Source organism: Lupinus angustifolius, chromosome LG03 (genome assembly GCF_001865875.1).
Source record: "Lupinus angustifolius cultivar Tanjil chromosome LG03, LupAngTanjil_v1.0, whole genome shotgun sequence".
In the NCBI taxonomy this organism is placed as follows: Eukaryota; Viridiplantae; Streptophyta; class Magnoliopsida; order Fabales; family Fabaceae; genus Lupinus; species Lupinus angustifolius.
Window position 1 is genome coordinate 856,706 of NC_032011.1, and position 21,903 is coordinate 878,608.

The 21,903-nt window shown below is 34.3% G+C and overlaps 5 protein-coding genes across 7 annotated transcripts; 3 read left to right on the top strand and 2 right to left on the bottom strand.

Moving 5' to 3' along the window:
* LOC109342244 lies at positions 1,684-3,680 on the bottom strand. The gene is made up of 2 exons (XM_019580269.1): positions 3,204-3,680; positions 1,684-2,412 (listed from the first exon to the last, which is right to left on the bottom strand). Exons 1-2 carry the CDS (start codon positions 3,678-3,680, stop codon positions 1,684-1,686), a joined length of 1,206 nt encoding a protein of 401 aa, XP_019435814.1.
* Positions 5,285-10,339, bottom strand: LOC109342790 (3-isopropylmalate dehydrogenase, chloroplastic-like). The gene is made up of 11 exons (XM_019580784.1): positions 10,018-10,339; positions 9,511-9,640; positions 8,516-8,627; positions 8,112-8,187; positions 7,848-7,936; positions 7,284-7,370; positions 6,729-6,845; positions 6,493-6,600; positions 6,318-6,371; positions 6,093-6,245; positions 5,285-5,600 (listed from the first exon to the last, which is right to left on the bottom strand). The coding sequence occupies exons 1-11, from the start codon at positions 10,217-10,219 to the stop codon at positions 5,523-5,525; spliced, it is 1,206 nt and encodes a 401-aa protein (XP_019436329.1). The 5' UTR covers positions 10,220-10,339; the 3' UTR covers positions 5,285-5,522.
* Positions 11,026-12,840, top strand: LOC109342792 (pentatricopeptide repeat-containing protein At1g80550, mitochondrial). Of its 3 annotated transcripts, none has more exons than XM_019580787.1 (2): positions 11,026-11,752; positions 11,795-12,840. In XM_019580787.1, exons 1-2 carry the CDS (start codon positions 11,115-11,117, stop codon positions 12,627-12,629), a joined length of 1,473 nt encoding a protein of 490 aa, XP_019436332.1. In that variant the 5' UTR covers positions 11,026-11,114; the 3' UTR covers positions 12,630-12,840. The 3 variants fall into 3 exon arrangements, with proteins under 3 accessions (XP_019436332.1, XP_019436333.1, XP_019436331.1); XM_019580788.1 differs by having other exon boundaries at positions 11,026-11,733; positions 11,776-12,840; XM_019580786.1 differs by having other exon boundaries at positions 11,026-12,840.
* LOC109342793 (mediator of RNA polymerase II transcription subunit 15a-like) lies at positions 12,931-14,330 on the top strand. Its single transcript, XM_019580789.1, has 3 exons — positions 12,931-13,387; positions 13,476-13,564; positions 13,970-14,330. The coding sequence occupies exons 1-3, from the start codon at positions 13,211-13,213 to the stop codon at positions 14,172-14,174; spliced, it is 471 nt and encodes a 156-aa protein (XP_019436334.1). The 5' UTR covers positions 12,931-13,210; the 3' UTR covers positions 14,175-14,330.
* Positions 20,643-21,577, top strand: LOC109342794 (protein MTL1-like). Its single transcript, XM_019580790.1, has one exon. It carries the CDS (start codon positions 20,756-20,758, stop codon positions 21,341-21,343), a length of 588 nt encoding a protein of 195 aa, XP_019436335.1. The 5' UTR covers positions 20,643-20,755; the 3' UTR covers positions 21,344-21,577.

The following is a 21,903-nucleotide window of genomic DNA, read 5'->3' on the forward strand; positions in this document are numbered from 1 at the left end:
ATAGTCAAAGCCTTGCTTCTAAAGAAATCCCTTGGCAACCAATCTGGCCTTGTACTTGGATATCTCACCATATGGATTCAGTTTGGTCTTGAAAACCCACTTCACAGCTATAGCATTCTTGCCACTTGGAAGTTTTGTTAAGGTCCATGTTTTGTTTTTTTCAATGGAGCATAACTCCTCTTCCATGGCTTTAATCCAGTGTGAGTGTTTGAATGCATCTTCCAGATTGATTGGTTCCATCTCTGCCAACAGAGCCATATGCACATACTCTCCATCTTTTGTTATGTGTGAGTCAGAAAGTACCTCATAGTCTCTAAGCCTTGAGGATAGTTGTCTAGTTCTCTGACCTGTTGCTCTGGCAGATGATGATTGAGCATTAGTTGTCCCAAGTCCATCATTGCTAACCGCTCTTCCTTCTTCTATTACTGGCTGCATCCTTGATTCATCAACTTGCATCATTGTTTTTGCTTTTGAACTTTCCTTTTCTGTGTTCTAGTTCCAGCTTTGTTTTTCATCAAACCTCAGATTTTTGCATATCATGAAATTCTGAGTTATAGGATTGAATACCCTATATGCTCCAGTGGTGTGATAGCCTAAGAATATGAGTTTTTCTCCTCTATCATCAAGCTTACTCCTCTTGATGTCAGGTACATGAGCATAGCAAATTGAGCCAAATATCCTTAGGTGCTTTATGCTTGGTTTGATGCCTGACCAGGCCTCTTCTGGTGTTTTCTTGCCTAGTCTTTTTGTTGGACATCTATTGATTATGTATACTGCAGTTGATGTAGCTTCTCCCAAAAATTTCTTTGGCAAATTCTTGCTTCTCAACATGCTTCTTGTCATATTCATTATGGTTCTGTTTGCTCTTTCTGCAGCACCATTGTGTTGAGGTGTATATGGAGCTATAACTTCATGCACAATTCCTTCCTTGCTGCAGAAATCATCAAACTCAGAGGACTTATACTCACCTCCACCATCTGATCTGAGTTGCTTGAGTTTGAAACCACTTTTCTTCTCAACTTGAGCCTTGTATTTTCTGAAGTTTTCAAACACTTCACTCTTCTTCTTTAGTAGATAAATCCAAACCTTTCTTGTGAAGTCATCAATAAAGGTTAGGAAGTATCTATTGCCACCAATTGAGTCCTCTTCAAATGGGCCACATACATCACTATACACCAGCTCAAGGGGATTCTTTATTCTTGTAGGAATTATTGAGTCAAATGTGCTTCTGGTTAACTTGCTGGCTAGGCAATCATCACACAATGTTTCTGGAATTTCAATAGAGGGCAACCCTGCAACAATTTCAGCTTTGCTTAGTAATTCTAAACTTTTAAAGTTTAGGTGACCATACCTCAGATGCCATAGCCATGTTTCTTGATCTATTTCTGCATTGAGACTTGTTTGCTTATTCACATGAATCTTGATCTTGAAGGTTCTGTTTGATGAGAGAGGTGCGTTCAAGACTTTCTGGTCTGTTTTATCATACAAGATCAATTCACCATCTTGCATGATCACCTTGTATCCCTTCTCCAAGAGCTGACCAAGACTCAACAGGTTGTTCTTCATCTTTGGTACATAGAGAACATTTGATATTGATGCACATTTTCCATCCAACTTTTGAATCAAGATTCTTCCTACTCCTTCTGCAGAAATAACACTATGGTCTGCAAATTTCACCTTGCTCTACACTGATTCATCAAGTTGTGCAAACCATTCTCTCCTTCCAGTCATGTGGTTTGAGCATCCAGTGTCAAGATACCAGAATTCAATGCTATCTCCTTTTCCTTGCTCAGTCATAGTAGTAGCCATCAGCAAGCAATGTTCTTCATCAGAACTGTTTGTGCTTTCTTCTTTTGCAAGTCTTGCCTCATCTTCTCTTGACCCTTTCCACTTGTTGAATTTGCACTCTAATGCAAAATGGCCATAGTTCCTACAATTGTAACATTGTAGTTTCTTCTTATCTAATTTCTTTCTGCCATCAAAACTTCTTTGAGTTTGCTTTCCTTGCTCAGGATCACCATTTCTTGCACTCTTGTGCTCATATTTTCTTGATGATCCTGATTCATTGGTTTTCCATCTACTATTCTGACCTTTGTCTTTAGTTTTCTGGTTCCAATTCTCAGAGTTCTTCTTGTTATGTCTTGACATCAAAGCTTGATCACTTCCTCTGCTTGAACTCCTTCCTTTTAGATTGGTTTTCCATCTATTATTCTGACCTTTGTCTTTAGTTTTCTGGTTCCAACTCTCAGAGTTCTTCTTGTTGTGTCTTGACATCAAAGCTTGATCACTTCCACTGTTTGAACTCCTTCCTTTTATCCTCAATTCATGAGCTTGCAGTGAGGCCTGCAACTCTTCTATTTTCAGTTCTTCTAGGTTCTTGGATACCTCAATTGCAACTACTATATGATCATACTTGCAAGTAGGGGTGTAAAAATTCAGTTCGGTTCAGTTTTTGGTGCATTTTAGTGACCGAACCGATCAAAAATATATGGTTCGGTTCCGCTCAATTAACCGCAAATTTAACTATAAGAACCGAACCGAACCGAACCGCTCTTGGATGGTTCGGTTCGGTTCGGTTCCACGGTTTTTCCATTTACTTTTTTATAAAAAATCTTCCATGAATTGAAAATTATCCATAAAACGATAAACATTACTACTACTATTATAAAAAATTATGAATCATATATAACAATAAAATTCATTATTATTAACATATATATGAATTAGTAAAATATATAATAGTTACATTTATAACCTTACATTTTATAATTAGTAACATATGTAACAATACATGTATAATAATATATGATATATGTTAGTTTTAAACTCAATATCACAAAAGTTGTAAATATGTTCAAAATCATAAGACACTAGGAAACAATTCAGTAAGTAATAACATATATAATACTAACTTAATAACAATTTAGTAACATATATAACACTACAATTCACTAGTAAAACATTATTCCCTACTCCCTTGTATATATTTTTTTAATATGCGGTTCGGTTCGGTTCCAACGGTTCCTAAATTTCTAAAACCATAAACCGAACCGAACATAAACGGTTCCTTAAAAAATAACCGAACTGAACCGCGAAACCGAACCGAACCACATTTTATGGTTTGGTTCGGTTCGGTTCCATCGGTTTCGCGGTTTAAACCGGAACCGCTTACACCCCTACTTGCAAGGGAGTGTCCTTAACACCTTTTCAACTATTGACTTTTCCTTCATTGCTTTGCCACATGACCTCATATGGTTAGAAAGAGTTAGAATCTTGGTCCTGTAGTCAGCAATTGAATCAGTTTCTTCCATCTGCAAGACTTCATATTCCCTTCGAAGATTCTGCAATTTCACCTTCTTGATTTTGTTAGCTCCTTCATAACTCTTCTCCAAAATTTCCCAAGCTTGTTTTGCAGTTTCAGCTCCATTTATCTTCTCATAATTTGCTGCATCAACACCTTGGTAGATTAGAAATAGGGCCTTGCAATCCTTCTTCTTTGCTTCATTGTACATTGCTCTTTGAGCTTCAGTTGCACCATCTCCAATCTCTTGATAGCCTTTCTGCACTATCTCAAACACTTCTTGGAATCCAAATATTGCCTTCATGTGATTCCTCCATCTATCATAATTCTTGCTGTCTAAGATGGAAAGTGTCATGGAGAACCCGCTACTGTTTGCCATCTTCAAACTCCTTCTGTTGCTACTGTCCCTCCCTTCTTTTCGATTGCACAACCACACAGGTCCCTTCTTTGATTCACACAGAATCAACCTTCACCAATGAGCTCTTGATACCACTGTTAGCTATTGCTGCTTTGATCAATGCAGTATGCACACTAAGTGCATAAGCTTATCAATCAAGAAAGAAAGAAAGAAATGTTGCAGAGTGAAGAAGAATGAATACTGGTTTTAGAAGAAGAAGAAGATAGGATGATTCAATGAATATACCTCAATTGTATTAAAGGATCAATAGAATTTTCACACACTTAATACAACATACAAAGCTTACTATTTATAGCTATTCAATCTAACTAACTTGCCAACTAATTAGCCAAATTAGGAAACTTAACTAACTTCTACATAAAGCTGAATTATCTTCTAATAGTACTTGGTATTTGTTGGACATGCATGTGAAAACTGGACTGAAAGATTGCTTTAATGCAGGAACATGTACAATTTACAACTATAACGTGTACAAAGGAATATAATAAAATCCAATCACAAAAAACCAAAACAAACTGTGACAAGAAGGGGAATATGCATTAGGGATAAAGACAAGACAAAGTTGGTTTTATTATTTACTTTGTCTCATACAAAATTAATCATCATAAGAAAAGTACCATCTTACTTTTATATGTGTAAAAAGAGTTGTAATACCTTTTACTAATTTTCTTACTAAATACAGAGAAAGTAAACACTATCTTGACCAATAACAATAATCCAATATTCTAGTAGCATCATATATCACCCACCTTGGGACGAGGATCATATGTTTTAACGGTGTCCAATCTTTTGTCTCGGGTCAATTACATATGACCACCTGAATAAAAGAATTTTTTTATTAAAAAGTAACATTCTGATTGGTCCGGGACAGAGAATGAAACATTGTTCGAGAGATATGATATTGGTCTGTCTCAATGAGGCATGGGACAACTTTTTTCATTTGAAATTTGGTGACCACATGCAGAGCCTTTTTCATTTTGGAAAGAAACTTTTCTGGCTTTCAATGTTTTTTGAAGCTTTTAACATTACTTATTCATAACTTTTAGCTTGAAATTTGGTGACCACACTATTCCACTTTGTCACAATTATTATTGTTGTCTTTTTTTTGCATGACAGCAGAAGTAGCATGTGCTGAAATAGGATTTTTATTTCAATCATTAGTCAAACAAATTTCCATTTTCTTTTTATTTATCTGAGTTCAGTGAAGATAGAATATTTGTTATGATTGAGAATGTATTTGTTTGATGTTAAATTTTGTATAGAATCTGATTTTATTCTAGAATCTGGTTGGTGCTAAACACATGTTGCTGCTTAATAACATTATTCTCAATTCTATACTGATTATAGTGAAGGGTAATGCTCAAAAGAGATGCCAAAATCTGCTTATTTTTCAATCTAAAGCTCCCAAAAAGTAGATGCCAAATTCTGTTTATTTTTCAAAATAAAAAGCTGTTTTAGACATTTAAGCTAAATGGCAAACATGTACATTTCTAAAGAAAACAGCTTTTATTTGGAAAAGCAGACAAAATCATTTGCACCAAACATGCTCTAATTGGCAATGAAAATTTCAATCACCATAATTCAATACTCATCTATTTCAAGCAGCTTTTGCAATTTGCATACAAGGGAAAGTAACTAATAATCCTGGGTATAAAATAACAACCAAAGTACAATGATGTAAGTTAGAGTAAGGAAATTCTTTGTGCTTGGCATGAAGGAGAACTTTGAGAGTCATAATAGTCTCTCATTAGAATATCGCCAAGACAAATCACGGCCTGAATTCTGCGCTGGCTTGGTCTCAAATCACACTGCACCAGCAGGAACGTGAGATTCTACCGACTTCAGTATCTCTTCACCAAGTTGTTTGCATCCTACCAGCTTCTGCATCAACACAGCCAAAATATAAAGTTTACTAAGGAAATGGACACCCATTGAGAGAATACCAAGAGAAAAGGCCAAAAATATACCAATAAATGTCCAATACAGTATTCACTATTAGCCATGTAGAGGAATCGCCATGGAGAAAGGTGGTGGAATAATTAAATACCTGACTCCGATGTCCATATTTTATGGCGCATTTGGGTAAATAGCTTAATAAAGCACTTAAATCATAAGTTTTTTTTACAAATAAGCTAAAAAACACTTAATTCAAAAGGTTCTCTGTTAAGCTTATTGTTAATTTGAAATGAGCTAAAAAGAGTTTATGGAAAGGTCATATGCTATTTTCGTAAGCTATTCCTATAAGCCCAAAGTCCCAAACATTCATAGGCATATCACTTATGAAGGAGGTAGCAAATTTTGATTTCAACAACCAAGCGCTACGTAAAGTTTTCTCAACACTAATGTCAACATAGAAATGAAACAGATGCTTACTGTTCCAGAAGAATATATGTCAGCGGTTCGAAATCCTCGGTTTAAAGTCTCCATAACTGCCTTTTCTATTCTTTCAGCAGCCTTATCTTCTCCAAGGCCATACCTCAAAAGCATGGCTGCACTGAGAACAGTGGCAAATGGATTTGCCTTGTCCTGTAGGCAAAATTATGTTGTTGTTAAGAATGTTGGGTAAAGGCTAATAAGGAATAGAAGTACAACACCAACCTGTCCGGCAATATCGGGTGCAGAACCATGTATTGGTTCAAAAAGCCCAGGTCCCTGATCCAATAAAAATCCACTAAACTTACTCAAGTGAAATTGACAATGTTACTTGACTAAAAAGTAGAACAAGAAAAACTTCAGAAACATGCACATGATTATTATGAACATTTTTTCATACCGAATCCCCAAGGCTAGCAGAAGGAAGCATCCCAATACTTCCAGTAATCATAGAAGCCTCGTCCGATAATATATCGCCAAAAATGTTGTTTGTTACAATTGTGTCAAACTGCAAATTCAGAGTTGAATGTTGTAACACTTGCATTTTTACCATTCAAACAAGTTTTTTCTGTGAATAAAAATTTACATAGCTTCAAAAAAATGAAAAACAGACCACCGATTAATTAATGGGCAAACCTGTTTTGGATTGCGAATTAGTTGCATTGCGGCATTATCAACATACATGTGCGAGAGCTCAACATCAGGATATTCTTGTGTAAATGCTAGAACTCTTTTCCTCCAGAACATTGATGCCTGGAGAATTCAAACATAGTTAGTACGCAGGAGTGAACCAAAAACTTGTCGTATTTCACATCAATTAGCTTCTTTTTAATTTTCCCAAGTAGCCAAAACAAGCACAAACTTCAATCATCCAGTGCAAATGCAATCTCAATATATAAAATATAAGGTTACTTGCATCTGGAAAGGCCTATATACAATTTCCATTAATTAATTATTGATTCCTTGTACAGGTACCAACACCATTTCAACATTATCGTCAACACTATTCCTGACTCCTGAGGCATAAGCAACACAAATTCAATTATGATGTAAGAAAATGTATATCACACTAGTACTATCAGACAAGCCCAGACTCATCGCGAAGCCATGAACTTTTTTCTGTACACATCACACAAAGGCAAAAACATCACAAAAGTCGCAAGTTACATAGTTTAATCCAGCAACGAGTACCTCTAACACATTAGCCTTGTCAACAGAGCAAAGTTTCCCACGACGCTTCCGAGCAACCTCAAATGCAAAACGGGCTATGCGGTCAATCTGGTATACAAATTATCATTAATCAGAAAATCATAGAAGCAGAGGTAATATTGAAAATTGTTACAGAGACAGCAATCGCTCTCTAGAAGAAAATTAAATGTTTATTCAGAGAGGGAAGGAAAAAAGTGAAATCTGCATTTAATACATTCCCTCGTCCTTTCTCCTAGACAACATTACCTGTTTTATAATAATTTTAAAATTCATCCAAGAAACAAATTAAAGACCTTAAGGAAACCCTGCCTCCTTCTACTACAATTAGATATACTTTTCATTACTTGCCTTGATTCAAATCAATTATTTGCGACCGTTTTATAACTAAAATTCAAAATCCTTCATATGAAATCTCTTTCACGGAAATATTCAACCAAGGTAAACAAAGTTGAGTAGATCTGTTGCAGCCATATTTATTATAGATAATTCTTTGAAATGTCATATTTTTATGTCGAGACTCGAGAATCATCTGTCATAGTAAAATACCTCATGTGCAGCATAAATTTCAGTATTATAGCCTGTCTCTTCACCATTTTCGTTGGTACCAAAGCCCCTGGGCTTTCCAAAATAGATACCTAAATAACAACATGGTAGGAACAAAACTTGGTCCGATGATTAGCTGTACATCTCCATAATCATAGAAAATGAATTAAAATTTTGAATATTATATTGAAGTTATTAGCATTTGAGACTGATTAATTCCAAAAAAATAATCCACGGTATTGAAACCAGAGTCAAAACACGACAGACCTCCTGTGAGTTCCCTTACAACCATTAGATCAACCCCTTCAGCAATCTCTCGCCTCAAAGTTGAAGCATCCACTAACTACAGAAGGATTAAGACAAATTAAAGCACGGTAAAGATAAAGTCAAATGTACTATGAAATAGTAAAGATATTAAAAACTTCTGTCTTCATATTTGTAAAGTTTGTCCTAGGTTTTTCCCTGATTTATTACTAGTTTCAGCATTGCTTCACTTCTCTTCCTGTGTAAATTGATAGTGCATTTTGCAGTTTAATATCAAATGACAACAAGGCAACATATCTGAACATTTTCCTTTTGCTCTTACCTATATTAATTTTCAGAAACATAAAAGGAAATGGCTTAGTAAAACTGATGAATGGAAAAATGAAGTATAAGAAACAAGTTATGACCTGTGGGAACACAGTTGCTGGTCTGAGATTTGCAAACACTTCAAGCCCTGCCCGTAGCTGAAGCAACCCAGTCTCTGGCTTCAGATGTTTCTCATTTTTATCCCATTTATACCTTTATGTAAATTCAAATAAGTAAAATGAGCACATATCTATATAACTTATGATAGAGCACATACCAATTAAATAAAGTGAACATGATTTATGATACGGCATTATGGTGTTGTTCGATCTATGTAGTTAACCCCACCTAGTGGGTTAAGGCTTGGTTGTTGTTGTATATCTATATAACTTTGGCTAGCATTGGAGAGTTATAGACTATGCCTGATATTTAACAATGGGTAGAGGGAATGGAGGAATAGAATGGAGTATATTGGAATGAAATGGAACAAGATTGTTGTACCAACAATATTTGAATATATTATGATGCAATGGTGTGAGTAAAAAGTTAGGCAGCATTTGTTGAACATGTTTAAGCAGGACAGAACATAACATTTGGGTTATTTTATGTGTTTGGTGTATTTTCTAAACAGAACCGATTGGGACAAAAGAGTATAACATGCTAGTTGGAACCAAGGAGAACAACATAACACCTTGTTTTATCCCGTTCTATCATGTTACCAAAAACTATCTTAGTTAAGAACTTAACATTTCATCCACTACCCAAAATTGGGAGGGAATAAAAATAGAGGTATTGGATTAAATGGACTCATTCCATATTATTTCAAACAATCCAAACAATACAACCTCATAATTCCATTCTGCTACATTCTATCATTTTCCACCAATCCAATCATAGAGCTTATTTCGGGTCATGAAAACAAAATTACGAAAATAACTTATGGCATCCCAATCAGCTCTTTTTAGCTTATTTCCATAAATCCATTAGAGAATTATGCGAAAAAAATGTTTTTTTATACCTTATTTCAAAGTAGATCATTGAATAAGTCTTTAATTAAGTTATGCACCCAAATGCACCAAACAAATAAAAGTGTTACCCTCCAATAGCACCAAGAAGAACAGCATCAGATTGTTTAGCAACAGAAAGAGTATCCTCCGGCAATGGAACTCCAGTAGCATCCAATGCAGCTCCACCAAGAAGCTTCTCCTGAAACTCATATTTGATACCTAGTATAACAAGACACTGAAATCATGAATTAAGTGTAACCCAGTTGAAAAAAATGGATTTTGTTAAGGTTCCATATTTAATTAAATTATTTAAATATAAGTCTTTTGGCCCATGAAAGGTTCTATCTCCACATAAGACTACCAGAACTGGCGAAAAGTTATCTACCCATAACTAATGAGTATCTTTTGGCCCATGAAAAACGGAAAGAAGTTGGCTCTGACTCTACTATATGTTAAGGTTCTATCTCAAAACTAATTGACGATGAGAGAAGGTATTTAAACTATTCCCGACGAAGTTAGGCGATGTGGGACTTACTTCTCGGCACTGAGAATGCCCAAACGAGTGAAATAGTAGAATGAGATATGTAAGCATGTACCTTCAATAGAACCAGTGAGTAGAAGAACGTCTTTAGCAACAGAAATAACTTCAGGGCCGATTCCGTCACCGGGAAGGAGAGTGATGGTGTAGGAGCGTTTGGTAGCGAAACACTTTATGGAAGTTGAATTGGGAATGGTGAATGTTGAAGGTGAATGAAGTGGTTTCAAATTGAGGAATTGAAATTGAAGAGAAGTCGCCATTTTTGTGCTTTGGAAGCTCCGATATTGCTATATGTTCAAAACTCTCAAGTTCTGAACAGTGGACTAAATTCCTTCAGCTCAAAATTTTCAACAATCAATTTCTCATATATGGAAGAAAAAGTTAGACATTACTATGGTTGTAACACAAATCTTGAATGTGTTGTCTACCCACCAAAAAAATGCGGGGCTATGCAGACAATGCTCATTTTGCCATCTATGAGGTTGTGATATTAGAAATGGAGTAGCATAAAAGAAAAAGTATATTTCCCAACCAATAGCAACAATGATCATTCAACCAATTTCACAATAAAGGATGAGATTAAGGATTAGAGTCTACCAAAATAACATAATTTTAGACACATTGATAACAAATTTATTGAATAACTAACATGAAAGCATAACTATAATAGAGATATTAAAATGAGAAAAATGTTAGAGAGCGCAAATTAAAAAAACAAAGTGGATGAACTAGAATAATAATTTTACCTCACTTATCATATTTCACTGTCTCTTCCACAATGAAATTTCAAGAACTCGCCATGATATATCTAATCCATGTATAATATCATGAAAAAATGGATACAAATTTTTGGGTTCAAATACGAATTTATTTTTTGAAAGATCTCGACTTTCATGCTTTGGTGGGTCTTTGAGATCCTTTCGATAACCTAAGTTGGGTTTAAAAGATATCTATATAATCCAATTGATTGCGTAAATCGGGCAATAGCAACTGAACCGAGTATATCAAAATATAAACTTATTAATAACCAAAGAGTGAATACACTCTTGTTTTTGGAACTAAGATGCAGGCCCAATTTAAGAACCATGGGTTACATAAACATTACATTAGAACAATGTTGAAGCAAATTTTGGGAGTACCTTACAGAACCAAAGTATGCGTTGTCTCATTTCACACGTTAATGGAGTTCGACCCTTTCATCCTCTCACCTCTTTCTTCATTCATTTCCAAACCCTAATTTCATCCATTTCCAAACACACCCAATGCAGTAATTTCCACTCTTCCAATTCCAATTCCACGTTACAAACCCTAACCCCTCTCGATCATGAAACGGTTCGCGAAACCCTTGTCTCCTTCAACAATGATTGGAAGCGAGCGCTCGAGTTTTTCAATTGGGTCGAAGAGACTCAATCCAATTTTCATCATTCTACCGACACGTTCAACTACATGCTCGACATCCTCGGCAAGTCTTTTGAATTCTCACTCTGTTGGAATTTGATTCATCGTATGAAACAAAACCCGTGTTCCTTACCCGACCACACCACTTTTCGTGTCATGTTCAAGCGTTATGTCTCGGCCCATGAAGTTAACGAAGCCATTGATACATTCCAACGCTTGGAGGAGTTCAATTTGAAGGACAATGCTTCCTTCTGTAACCTCATTGACTCGCTGTGTGAGTATAAGCATGTTATTGAAGCTCAAGATTTGATTTTTGGGAAGAACAAAATCTTGGGTTTTGATCAAAGTTTGATTTTTGGCAATAACAAAATCATGGGTGTTGACCAAAATTCGATTTTTGGCAGTAACAAAATCATGGGTGTTGATCAAAATTCGATTTTTGGGGAGAATAAGAATTTGGGTGTTGATGGGGTTGAGAATAATGATACTAAGATTTGCAATATGATTCTTCGTGGGTGGTATAAATTGGGGTGGTGGAGTAAGTGCAGGGATTTTTGGGATGAAATGGATAGAAGAGGGGTTCATAAGTCTCTTTATTCTTATTCAATATATATGGATATTATGTGCAAAAGTGGAAAGCCATGGAAGGCTGTGAAATTGTATAAGGAGGTGAAGAACAAAGGTATCAAATTGGATGTTGTTGTTTATAACATTGTTATCAAAGCTATTGGTCTCTCACAAGGGGTTGATTCGTCGATTAGAGTCTACCGTGAAATGAAGGAGTTAGGGCTGAAACCTACTATTGTCACTTACAACACAATCATAAGGCTTTTGTGTGATGGCTATAGATATAAAGAGGCACTTGCATTGCTTCATAAAATGCGTAAGAATGGATGTCATCCTAACGTAGCTTCATATCATTGTTTTTTTGCTTGCTTGGAGAAGCCTAAAGAGATACTTGAATTGTTCGATAGGATGGTTGAAAGTGGAGTTCGTCCGACTACAGATACTTGTGTCATGCTCATGAAGAAGTTCGGGAGGTGGGGGTTCCTTCGGCTTGTCTTTTTGGTGTGGAATAGAATGGAAAAACTTGGATGTAGTCCAGATGCTTCTGCTTACAATGCTTTGATTGATGCTCTTGTGGAAAAGGGGTTAATAGATATGGCTAGGAAGTATGATGAAGAGATGTTAGCAAAAGGACTTGCAGCGAAGCCTCGGAAAGAGTTGGGAACAAAGCTTGTCGAAGAAGATTGTGCTGATGAATATAAATAGTTGTGATGTTTAAACCAATTATATTTGTCACGTGCATGATGAGTATGCAGGAATACAGACACACAAGTCCAAGCCATTCAAAAGAGATATTGAAGTGTGATCAATTTAAATAACTCTGGATTTTAAAATAATTTTACCATTGATGTACTCATGACATTTCTGTATGGTTGTTAATGTATCCATTCAAGGATTTTAGAATAGAATTACTGAATAGGATTCTCTCGTCACATTTTAATTGGACCAATTTAATCAGAGCATGACTATTCATCATATAATAGATTTTCAAATAATTCTAGTGTTAGAATTGTGATGGAGTCACTTTATAATTTCAGTATTTGCTCTAGAACGTCTGTTGTGTTGGTTAAAAAGGGTGGCTAGGTGCATGGGGCTATCACTTAGTGAGGTATGAGGAGAGTAGACGTATGCAGACTTACTCTCACAAGCAGAGAGATTGTTTCTAGGATTTAAACCCATGACCTCATACTCACTAAGCAGCAACCTTACCATTGCATCGAGGCTCACCCTCTTTAGTGGTCGTTGATTGCTGATAAGAAATTTGTGACTCAAATGGCAGGCTAATCATGCCCTTTTGGAAGAAATTAAGGAGGTTAATCAGCGACGACATCAGTGATGAAGATGTTGATCCAATTGCAGCAGTTGCTGCTGCTGAAGGAGCAGAAGGGACAGTCGTCAAATGTTCTTACACTGCTGTGGCTCTTAGTCCAAGCTTAAAATCCCAAGATGCTTCAGCACTGATGGTATAACCTTAATAACTCAATCATATACCAAATTGAAGTACTTTTTTTAATAAAACTTTGTCTTTACTTACATTTTACTACTATGCAGTCACCAATTCAGCCCTTGTGCATGCTAGTTCCTACAAATTATCCCAATTGTTCTCCCGTATTCCTAGATAAGTTTCCAGTTGAATCCAGGTGAGAGAATGAACTCCTTCGCATCTCTTAACTCTTATGTTGTTTTTGTTTTAAATATTACTCATTCAACCATGAATTATGATGGCATCTCTTAGCTTGCTTTTATCACAACATAAAGGAGAAATCTAATATTCGCGTCTTGCAGAACTTTCAGCGATTATCATAAGTTATGACTCCAATTTGGTTGTTGTGTTGCATGAAACATAGTTTGCTTTTATTGATATACATGGTTGCTTCTTCTTGATATATTCCGATGTGCCTACCCGTTTTTAATCTTCTTCTTTGAACTGTTTGTTTATGCCCTTCTAAACACAGTCAACTTCCCCATGTCCTCAGTTTATCTTATATATGCTGATAAATTTTCAATTTCTGATTTCAAAAAATGGTATTGGATATATGTGACAGTAAGCAGAATGAAGATCTTTGGGCGAAGGCGAGGGAAAGGTTTGGCATATCGTTGCGAAGCTTATCACAACCAATGTCTGTTGGGGATATAGCAAGGACATGGGATGTTTGTGGTCGCACAATTATTAGTGAGCATGCACAAGAGTGTGGTGGGGGAAGCTTCAGCTCCAAGTATGGTGCTTGGGAAGATTGCTTAACCACATGATTGTTGTTGCATCGAATTCAACTTCTATCAATCGTTGGAGAAGCAGTTTTTTGGTATAATTGATGGAAACAAGCATCATGACTTCAAAAGTTGTATTTCTATTTGTTGGGTTTATTTAAGTGTGAAGTCCCACATTGGATATGCGGGGAGGAGTGAAAGACTTTATAAGTAGGAAAAGGTCCATGAAACTAATGCCTTAAAGTTCTGGTTCAAGACGTGGTATCTCACTTGTGACTCTTCACTCTTTCCAATACCCATATATAACAATGGAACTCCCCGGTAGTTTGAGGTTTCCTGGTCCCTGTCCGGTCCAACACTATTCTTGCAAAGTTCCTGAATTTTGTTCAAAGTCTTGTCTCTACTGCAAAAGAAGTTAATCTCTTCATATATTTTTAAGAAATCTAAAGTTCTTGTGAAATTATCTATTTTTAATAGTAATTGGTCTTTGTTATACTTCAAGGATGAATTGTTATTGAATTTCTATTTTAGGTCATTATCTACAAATTAAGGATTGAAATTCAGTATCAATGACACCATTCCGTATATTTTAAACATTTATTCAAAGTGTTTCCAATTTAAAGACATTACTATATGAATGGATATTGGACTTCTTTTCTTTTTAATCTTTCAGTTATATATATTGGGGATGACTCAAGTGAGAACATTTCTATGTAAAAACTGTGAAAACAATACATAGGGCCTTACAACTCATCATGAGTGGTTAGGATTAAAAGTTTTCATTAGTCATATGATAGTCATGTGCAGATATTTTTTAATCTTAACCATTCAAATTAAATCTAATGGTACATATTAATTGTTCTTATTTCTCATAATAGTGCATTGTTCTCACATAAGTTGGAGTCAGACTCCTCTTCGTTACCAGAAAGGACAGTTAAATTTTTTAATGTATATTTAAGGGTAAAAATGCAATTTAATATAATTTAAAGGGATACAATGTCTCTATCTTTTTAGTTTTTATGTCGTCCTCTCCATTACTTTGACAGGAGTCTGGCTCCATAAGTCGCTCCCTGTATATATAGATCAACTCCTCTCCTGTACTGGAGAACCAGTACTGGAATATGAGGATGAGATTTTTTTGCAGAATTTTTATTTACTTTTTAATAGAAATAACATGTAGCGTTAAAAAAGAAATCTGCCACATATCTTAATCCTATCAAGTACTGAACTCTCCAATACCGGAGAGGATCCCATATATATATATATATATACTCTTTCTTTTTTTGTTGCATCTAACCGCGAGAATGGGAAAATTTACGTGGATAGTGTAGTTTGACTACACTATCACACGTTTGGTATATGTTTCAAAATATTTACGGAAGTAGTGTATTTTTAGGGAAGTCGTGGATGGTATTCGCGACTTCGGGGGGAAAGTCGTGGATGGGATCCACGACTTTGGGAAGTCGTGGATGGTATCCACAACTTCCTTGACATATTCTCTCTCTACGGAAGTCGTGTACCATAAACACAACTTCCATTGTATATTAATAACAAAACAGTTGTGTAGCCTAGTGGTTCTTGATTTTTATGATAACCTAGAGGTCCATGGTTCAACACCCACCTATTGCTTTAAACAAGTAGGTAATGAATAAAAATGTATAAAATTTGGTAGTGAATATAATGCAATATACTCATAATGTATCATAGTACTTGTAGAAATAATATATGTCAAAGTTATAAATAAAAATAAAAAAAGCAATAAGTGGGTGTTGAACCATGGACCTCTAGTTTCTCATAAATATCAAGAACCACTAGGCTACATAGCTATTTTATTATCTATATACAATGGAAGTCGTGTTTAGGGTACACGACTTCCGTAGAGAGAGAATATGTCACAGAAGTCGTGGATACCATCCACGACTTCCCAAAGTCGTGGACCCCAAATTATTAGTGAGCATGCACAAGAGTGTGGTGGGGGAAGCTTCAGCTCCAAGTATGGTGCTTGGGAAGATTGCTTAACCACATGATTGTTGTTGCATCGAATTCAACTTCTATCAATCGTTGGAGAAGCAGTTTTTTGGTATAATTGATGGAAACAAGCATCATGACTTCAAAAGTTGTATTTCTATTTGTTGGGTTTATTTAAGTGTGAAGTCCCACATTGGATATGCGGGGAGGAGTGAAAGACTTTATAAGTAGGAAAAGGTCCATGAAACTAATGCCTTAAAGTTCTGGTTCAAGACGTGGTATCTCACTTGTGACTCTTCACTCTTTCCAATACCCATATATAACAATGGAACTCCCCGGTAGTTTGAGGTTTCCTGGTCCCTGTCCGGTCCAACACTATTCTTGCAAAGTTCCTGAATTTTGTTCAAAGTCTTGTCTCTACTGCAAAAGAAGTTAATCTCTTCATATATTTTTAAGAAATCTAAAGTTCTTGTGAAATTATCTATTTTTAATAGTAATTGGTCTTTGTTATACTTCAAGGATGAATTGTTATTGAATTTCTATTTTAGGTCATTATCTACAAATTAAGGATTGAAATTCAGTATCAATGACACCATTCCGTATATTTTAAACATTTATTCAAAGTGTTTCCAATTTAAAGACATTACTATATGAATGGATATTGGACTTCTTTTCTTTTTAATCTTTCAGTTATATATATTGGGGATGACTCAAGTGAGAACATTTCTATGTAAAAACTGTGAAAACAATACATAGGGCCTTACAACTCATCATGAGTGGTTAGGATTAAAAGTTTTCATTAGTCATATGATAGTCATGTGCAGATATTTTTTAATCTTAACCATTCAAATTAAATCTAATGGTACATATTAATTGTTCTTATTTCTCATAATAGTGCATTGTTCTCACATAAGTTGGAGTCAGACTCCTCTTCGTTACCAGAAAGGACAGTTAAATTTTTTAATGTATATTTAAGGGTAAAAATGCAATTTAATATAATTTAAAGGGATACAATGTCTCTATCTTTTTAGTTTTTATGTCGTCCTCTCCATTACTTTGACAGGAGTCTGGCTCCATAAGTCGCTCCCTGTATATATAGATCAACTCCTCTCCTGTACTGGAGAACCAGTACTGGAATATGAGGATGAGATTTTTTTGCAGAATTTTTATTTACTTTTTAATAGAAATAACATGTAGCGTTAAAAAAGAAATCTGCCACATATCTTAATCCTATCAAGTACTGAACTCTCCAATACCGGAGAGGATCCCATATATATATATATATATATACTCTTTCTTTTTTTGTTGCATCTAACCGCGAGAATGGGAAAATTTACGTGGATAGTGTAGTTTGACTACACTATCACACGTTTGGTATATGTTTCAAAATATTTACGGAAGTAGTGTATTTTTAGGGAAGTCGTGGATGGTATTCGCGACTTCGGGGGGAAAGTCGTGGATGGGATCCACGACTTTGGGAAGTCGTGGATGGGATCCACGACTTTGGGAAGTCGTGGATGGTATCCACGACTTACATATTCTCTCTCTACGGAAGTCGTGTACCCTAAACACGACTTCCATTGTATATTAATAACAAAATAGCTATGTAGCCTAGTGGTTCTTGATGTTTATAAGAACCTAGAGGTCCATGGTTCAACATCCACCTATTGCTTTTTTTTATTATTTTTTTTATAACTTTGACATATATTATTTATAAAAGGACTATCATACATTATGGTTAAATTGCATTATATTCATTACTGAATTTTGTACATTTTTATTTTATATTGTTTTAAACAATTAGACAATGAATAAAAATGTATAAAATTTGGTAATGAATATAATGCAATATACTCATAATGTATCATAGTACTTGTAGAAATAATATATGTCAAAGTTATAAATAAAAATAAAAAAAGCAATAAGTGGGTGTTGAACCATGGACCTCTAGGTTCTCATAAATATCAAGAACCACTAGGCTACATAGCTATTTTATTATCAATATACAATGGAAGTCGTGTTTAGGGTACACGACTTCCGTAGAGAGAGAATATGTCATAGAAGTCGTGGATACCATCCACGACTTCCCAAAGTCGTGGACCCCACCCACGACTTTCCCCCCGAAGTCGTTGATACCATCCACGACTTCCCTAAAAATACACTACTTCCGTAAATATTTTGAAACATATACCAAACGTGTGATAGTGTAGTTTGACTACACTATCCACGTAAATTTGCCGCGAGAATGGTCTCGTGCATGTGCATGCAGGGTAACAAATTAACAATAATAACTTTTTAAATATTTTTCAAACATCATCTTGTATTAAAATATTCACCTTAACTTTTTCAAAAGTTACTTTCACACCCATTTTTAGGAGTGAGAGATTTATAGAAAAGAGGTATTATTAATGATGTTGTGTTAAAAAATTGAAAAGGGGTAGTTAGGACAAAGTCATCAAAGTTGCTATAATTTGAATAGAAAGTAAAACGTATTGAATCTTTTGAATAAACTATTTTTAGTTCTTTTAAGGTTAATATTGGTTTTCACATTGTGTACTCCTTTTGTATGCATCACCATTTTTTATAAGAAATAAGAACACTAGTTTAAATTCCAAAACAAAAAAGTAATAGGAAGAATTGCAGCTATGAAAATAGGTTCCATAGTTTTAAGAAGAATTAACTATTTATTTCACCCTAATTTATAGATATTGGAGGACTTGTATAGGAGAGGGGGAAAAGATTTATGAATATTTTTATGTGTATTACATGATTTAATCATAAATAGCGTATATTAATTTATATTTTAATATTTTTATGAAATTAAACTATAGCATTATTTTTTTACTCTTAAAATTTCTATGGGTGGAAAAATTGAGAGAAAAAGTAGGCATGATTGGTAGAGAGATTCTGTGTGCTGGTGTGAAAGCTTACAAACATTGTGCGACCATTGTTTCTTTCTATTCACAATCTTGTGGGTCAAGTCATTTTCATCACCAATATGTCTAAAATATTTCCCCTTTCAATTTTCATAAAATTATTGTTTCAATTCCCTAAGAGTCAATAGTAGAATATAGAGAAAAAATAAAAATTTTGAATTTTAAATTTTTAAATATGTTCAATTAATATTAAAAAATTAATTTTGTCACATGTCGTAATTCTCATATAATACTACACTATTTAGTATTAGAAAATATCTCAATTCACTATAAAATATAAAGATTTATTAATAGTATATTCTTTTATATTATAACAAATACTTATTTTGATTCCTCAAAATTTTCACATGTATTACTTTGATCCTCGGAAATTGAAAAACTCAAATTGGTCCCAAAATATTAAATACGAATCAAATTAGTCATTTAAATATATTTTATAACATTTGATAGGAATTATCTTGACTTACATTCACATCACTCAGTACCCGCTTTGAATTTTTTTTTGCATCAAATTAATACAAGCAAAAAATTGTAAAGATTAAAGTAAATATTCACTCTTTATATTACTTATATATAAAGTGAATAATAACCCAATATAAATGATACATTAAAAGCTTAGAACACAACAACTTAATTGATTTATAAGGTGAATGCATTATTCATTTATTAATAATTATTAATTTTAAAAATAATGTAAATCAATTATTCATAATATATTAATAGTATAAAAAATAATTATACTGCACTTATATTAAACAAATATGTGATATGAAATAAAGATATATCATTAAACATTTAAAATTCCCTAAATATACCATAAGGAGAACAACATATCACTTTAGGTTAAAACCATATTATTATTTATAGGTGTAAATCAACCAAAGTAATTACAAGACTTTAGTCTAATTATATAAAACTCGATTAGATAAGTTTAATTCTTATGCATTACACTTGTTGGAAGGATAATATGCACTGAAAGAATAAATATTATTAATAATACAAAAAAATTAAACCAAATTATAAACTGTCCACCTTACTTTTTATCCACAGTGCAGAAATAAACACTAATAAAAAAACAAATGAAAATTTAACTGTTTTCTTATTTACTAAGTAAATTGTACTGTTTTTCAAAAAAATAAATAGAACTTGTAACCTGCATTTCAATGTCAATGCAGCTTGAGCGTAACAAAACAACCACCTTCAAAAAGGGAATTCAAATTTATATAAACTTTTAGTATACAATTTGATATTTTGTAAAATTTAAAAACCTAAAATTATCCATAAAAATACATTAATTAAATTAGTTATTTTTAGTATGAGAGTAATTGTTTCAATTCATCTTTGTAATATTTATATGTCAACTTAGATTTTTCTTTTTTCCAAAATCAAATTTATGTATGCAAAAATTTAGAAAATCAAACAAAGTATTTACTCTATATAAAAAATACATTGGTCTAATAATATAATATTTATTAGATTTTTAAGGTTGATGGTTCGATTCTTAGGAGTAATACTTATTAAGAATTATAACGACATGCTCCTTGATTAATATTCCCTGAAGATATATATAGTTAGTTATGAGAAACATGAAATAATAGTTGAAGTTAATGTTCCATATCTATTCCTATATAAACCGCCTTCAACGTTCTCTCAGTTTACGCAAAGTAATACCAAAAACCGTCTCAACAAACTCTCAAAACCCTCTCTCTCTCTTGAACTATGGCTATGGCTTCTTCAAGAAACGAAACGGCGTCGTTCTCATCATCCTTCGCTTCCTCTTCATCCTCCAACTTCACTCTCACCACGCGCTCCTCTTCTCCACTATTCACCTACCGTTCACCACCGTCTCCGCCGTCGCCAACTTCCTCTCTCAGATTCTCCGCCGACAACGGAACTCGTTCAATAACCGTCACAAAGAAACATCGTAACAACAATAGCAACGCTTCAGTGACATCATCATCGTCGTCGTCATCTTCTCAGAAGAGGAGTTGCATGTGTTCCCCTACGACGCACCCAGGGTCGTTCCGATGCGCTTACCATAAACGGATAATGGAGCAGCAACAGAGCAAAACGGCGTCGTCGTCGTCGCCGTTACGTAAGTCTTCAAACAGCACTAGTAGCAGATTGAACCTTATAAGAACGGCGATGAAGAACTCGTTGGTGAAAATCGGAGGAGTGGAAAGTGAAATTCTAAGGAGGCCTTTAACAACTGTTATTAGTTCTTCTTCGCATCAACTTCGCCGTAGAGAAACGTTTCAGCCACGGTTAACTCGGCTTTCGATCATGTCCAAGGCGCAAGATTCGTAAATTTCTCTTTCGTTTTAGTTTTTTAGGGTTTAATGGAGTTTAGAGTGTGTTTGGAACACTGTGCTGAAAAACCTTTCTATTTTTGGTTATCAATATTTTAGAACGTAATCAAATAGTCATGTATATATTTTGAAGAGTTTTTGTGAATAATGATTCACCACTATATGATATATTTTTTTCATTTGTTTGTTAGGTCAAATATGTGATATAATAGACATGTTATTATTCTATGCATTGAGGATCCTTATAATGTTAAACTGTACTTGTGGTTACATTAATATTATAACCTAAATCATGGTCTCAGACTGCAGTTAAGATTATGAAGAGATGAAAAGAATGTATTGGTACTACTAAGAATAATGAACTATTTCCCTCTGTAACATAGCTCGCAGAAATTCAACCTTGACTTCTTTTATCTTTCTAGCGATCTAGTGGTACTTTATGATTTAGTTTGTTTAGCTATTACTCCATTCTAAGCTAAGTATAAAACTATTTAATTTCATAATAAGATTCTTGACATTCTTGGTTTTTCTTTGCCATAATTCTAGCTCGACCGATGA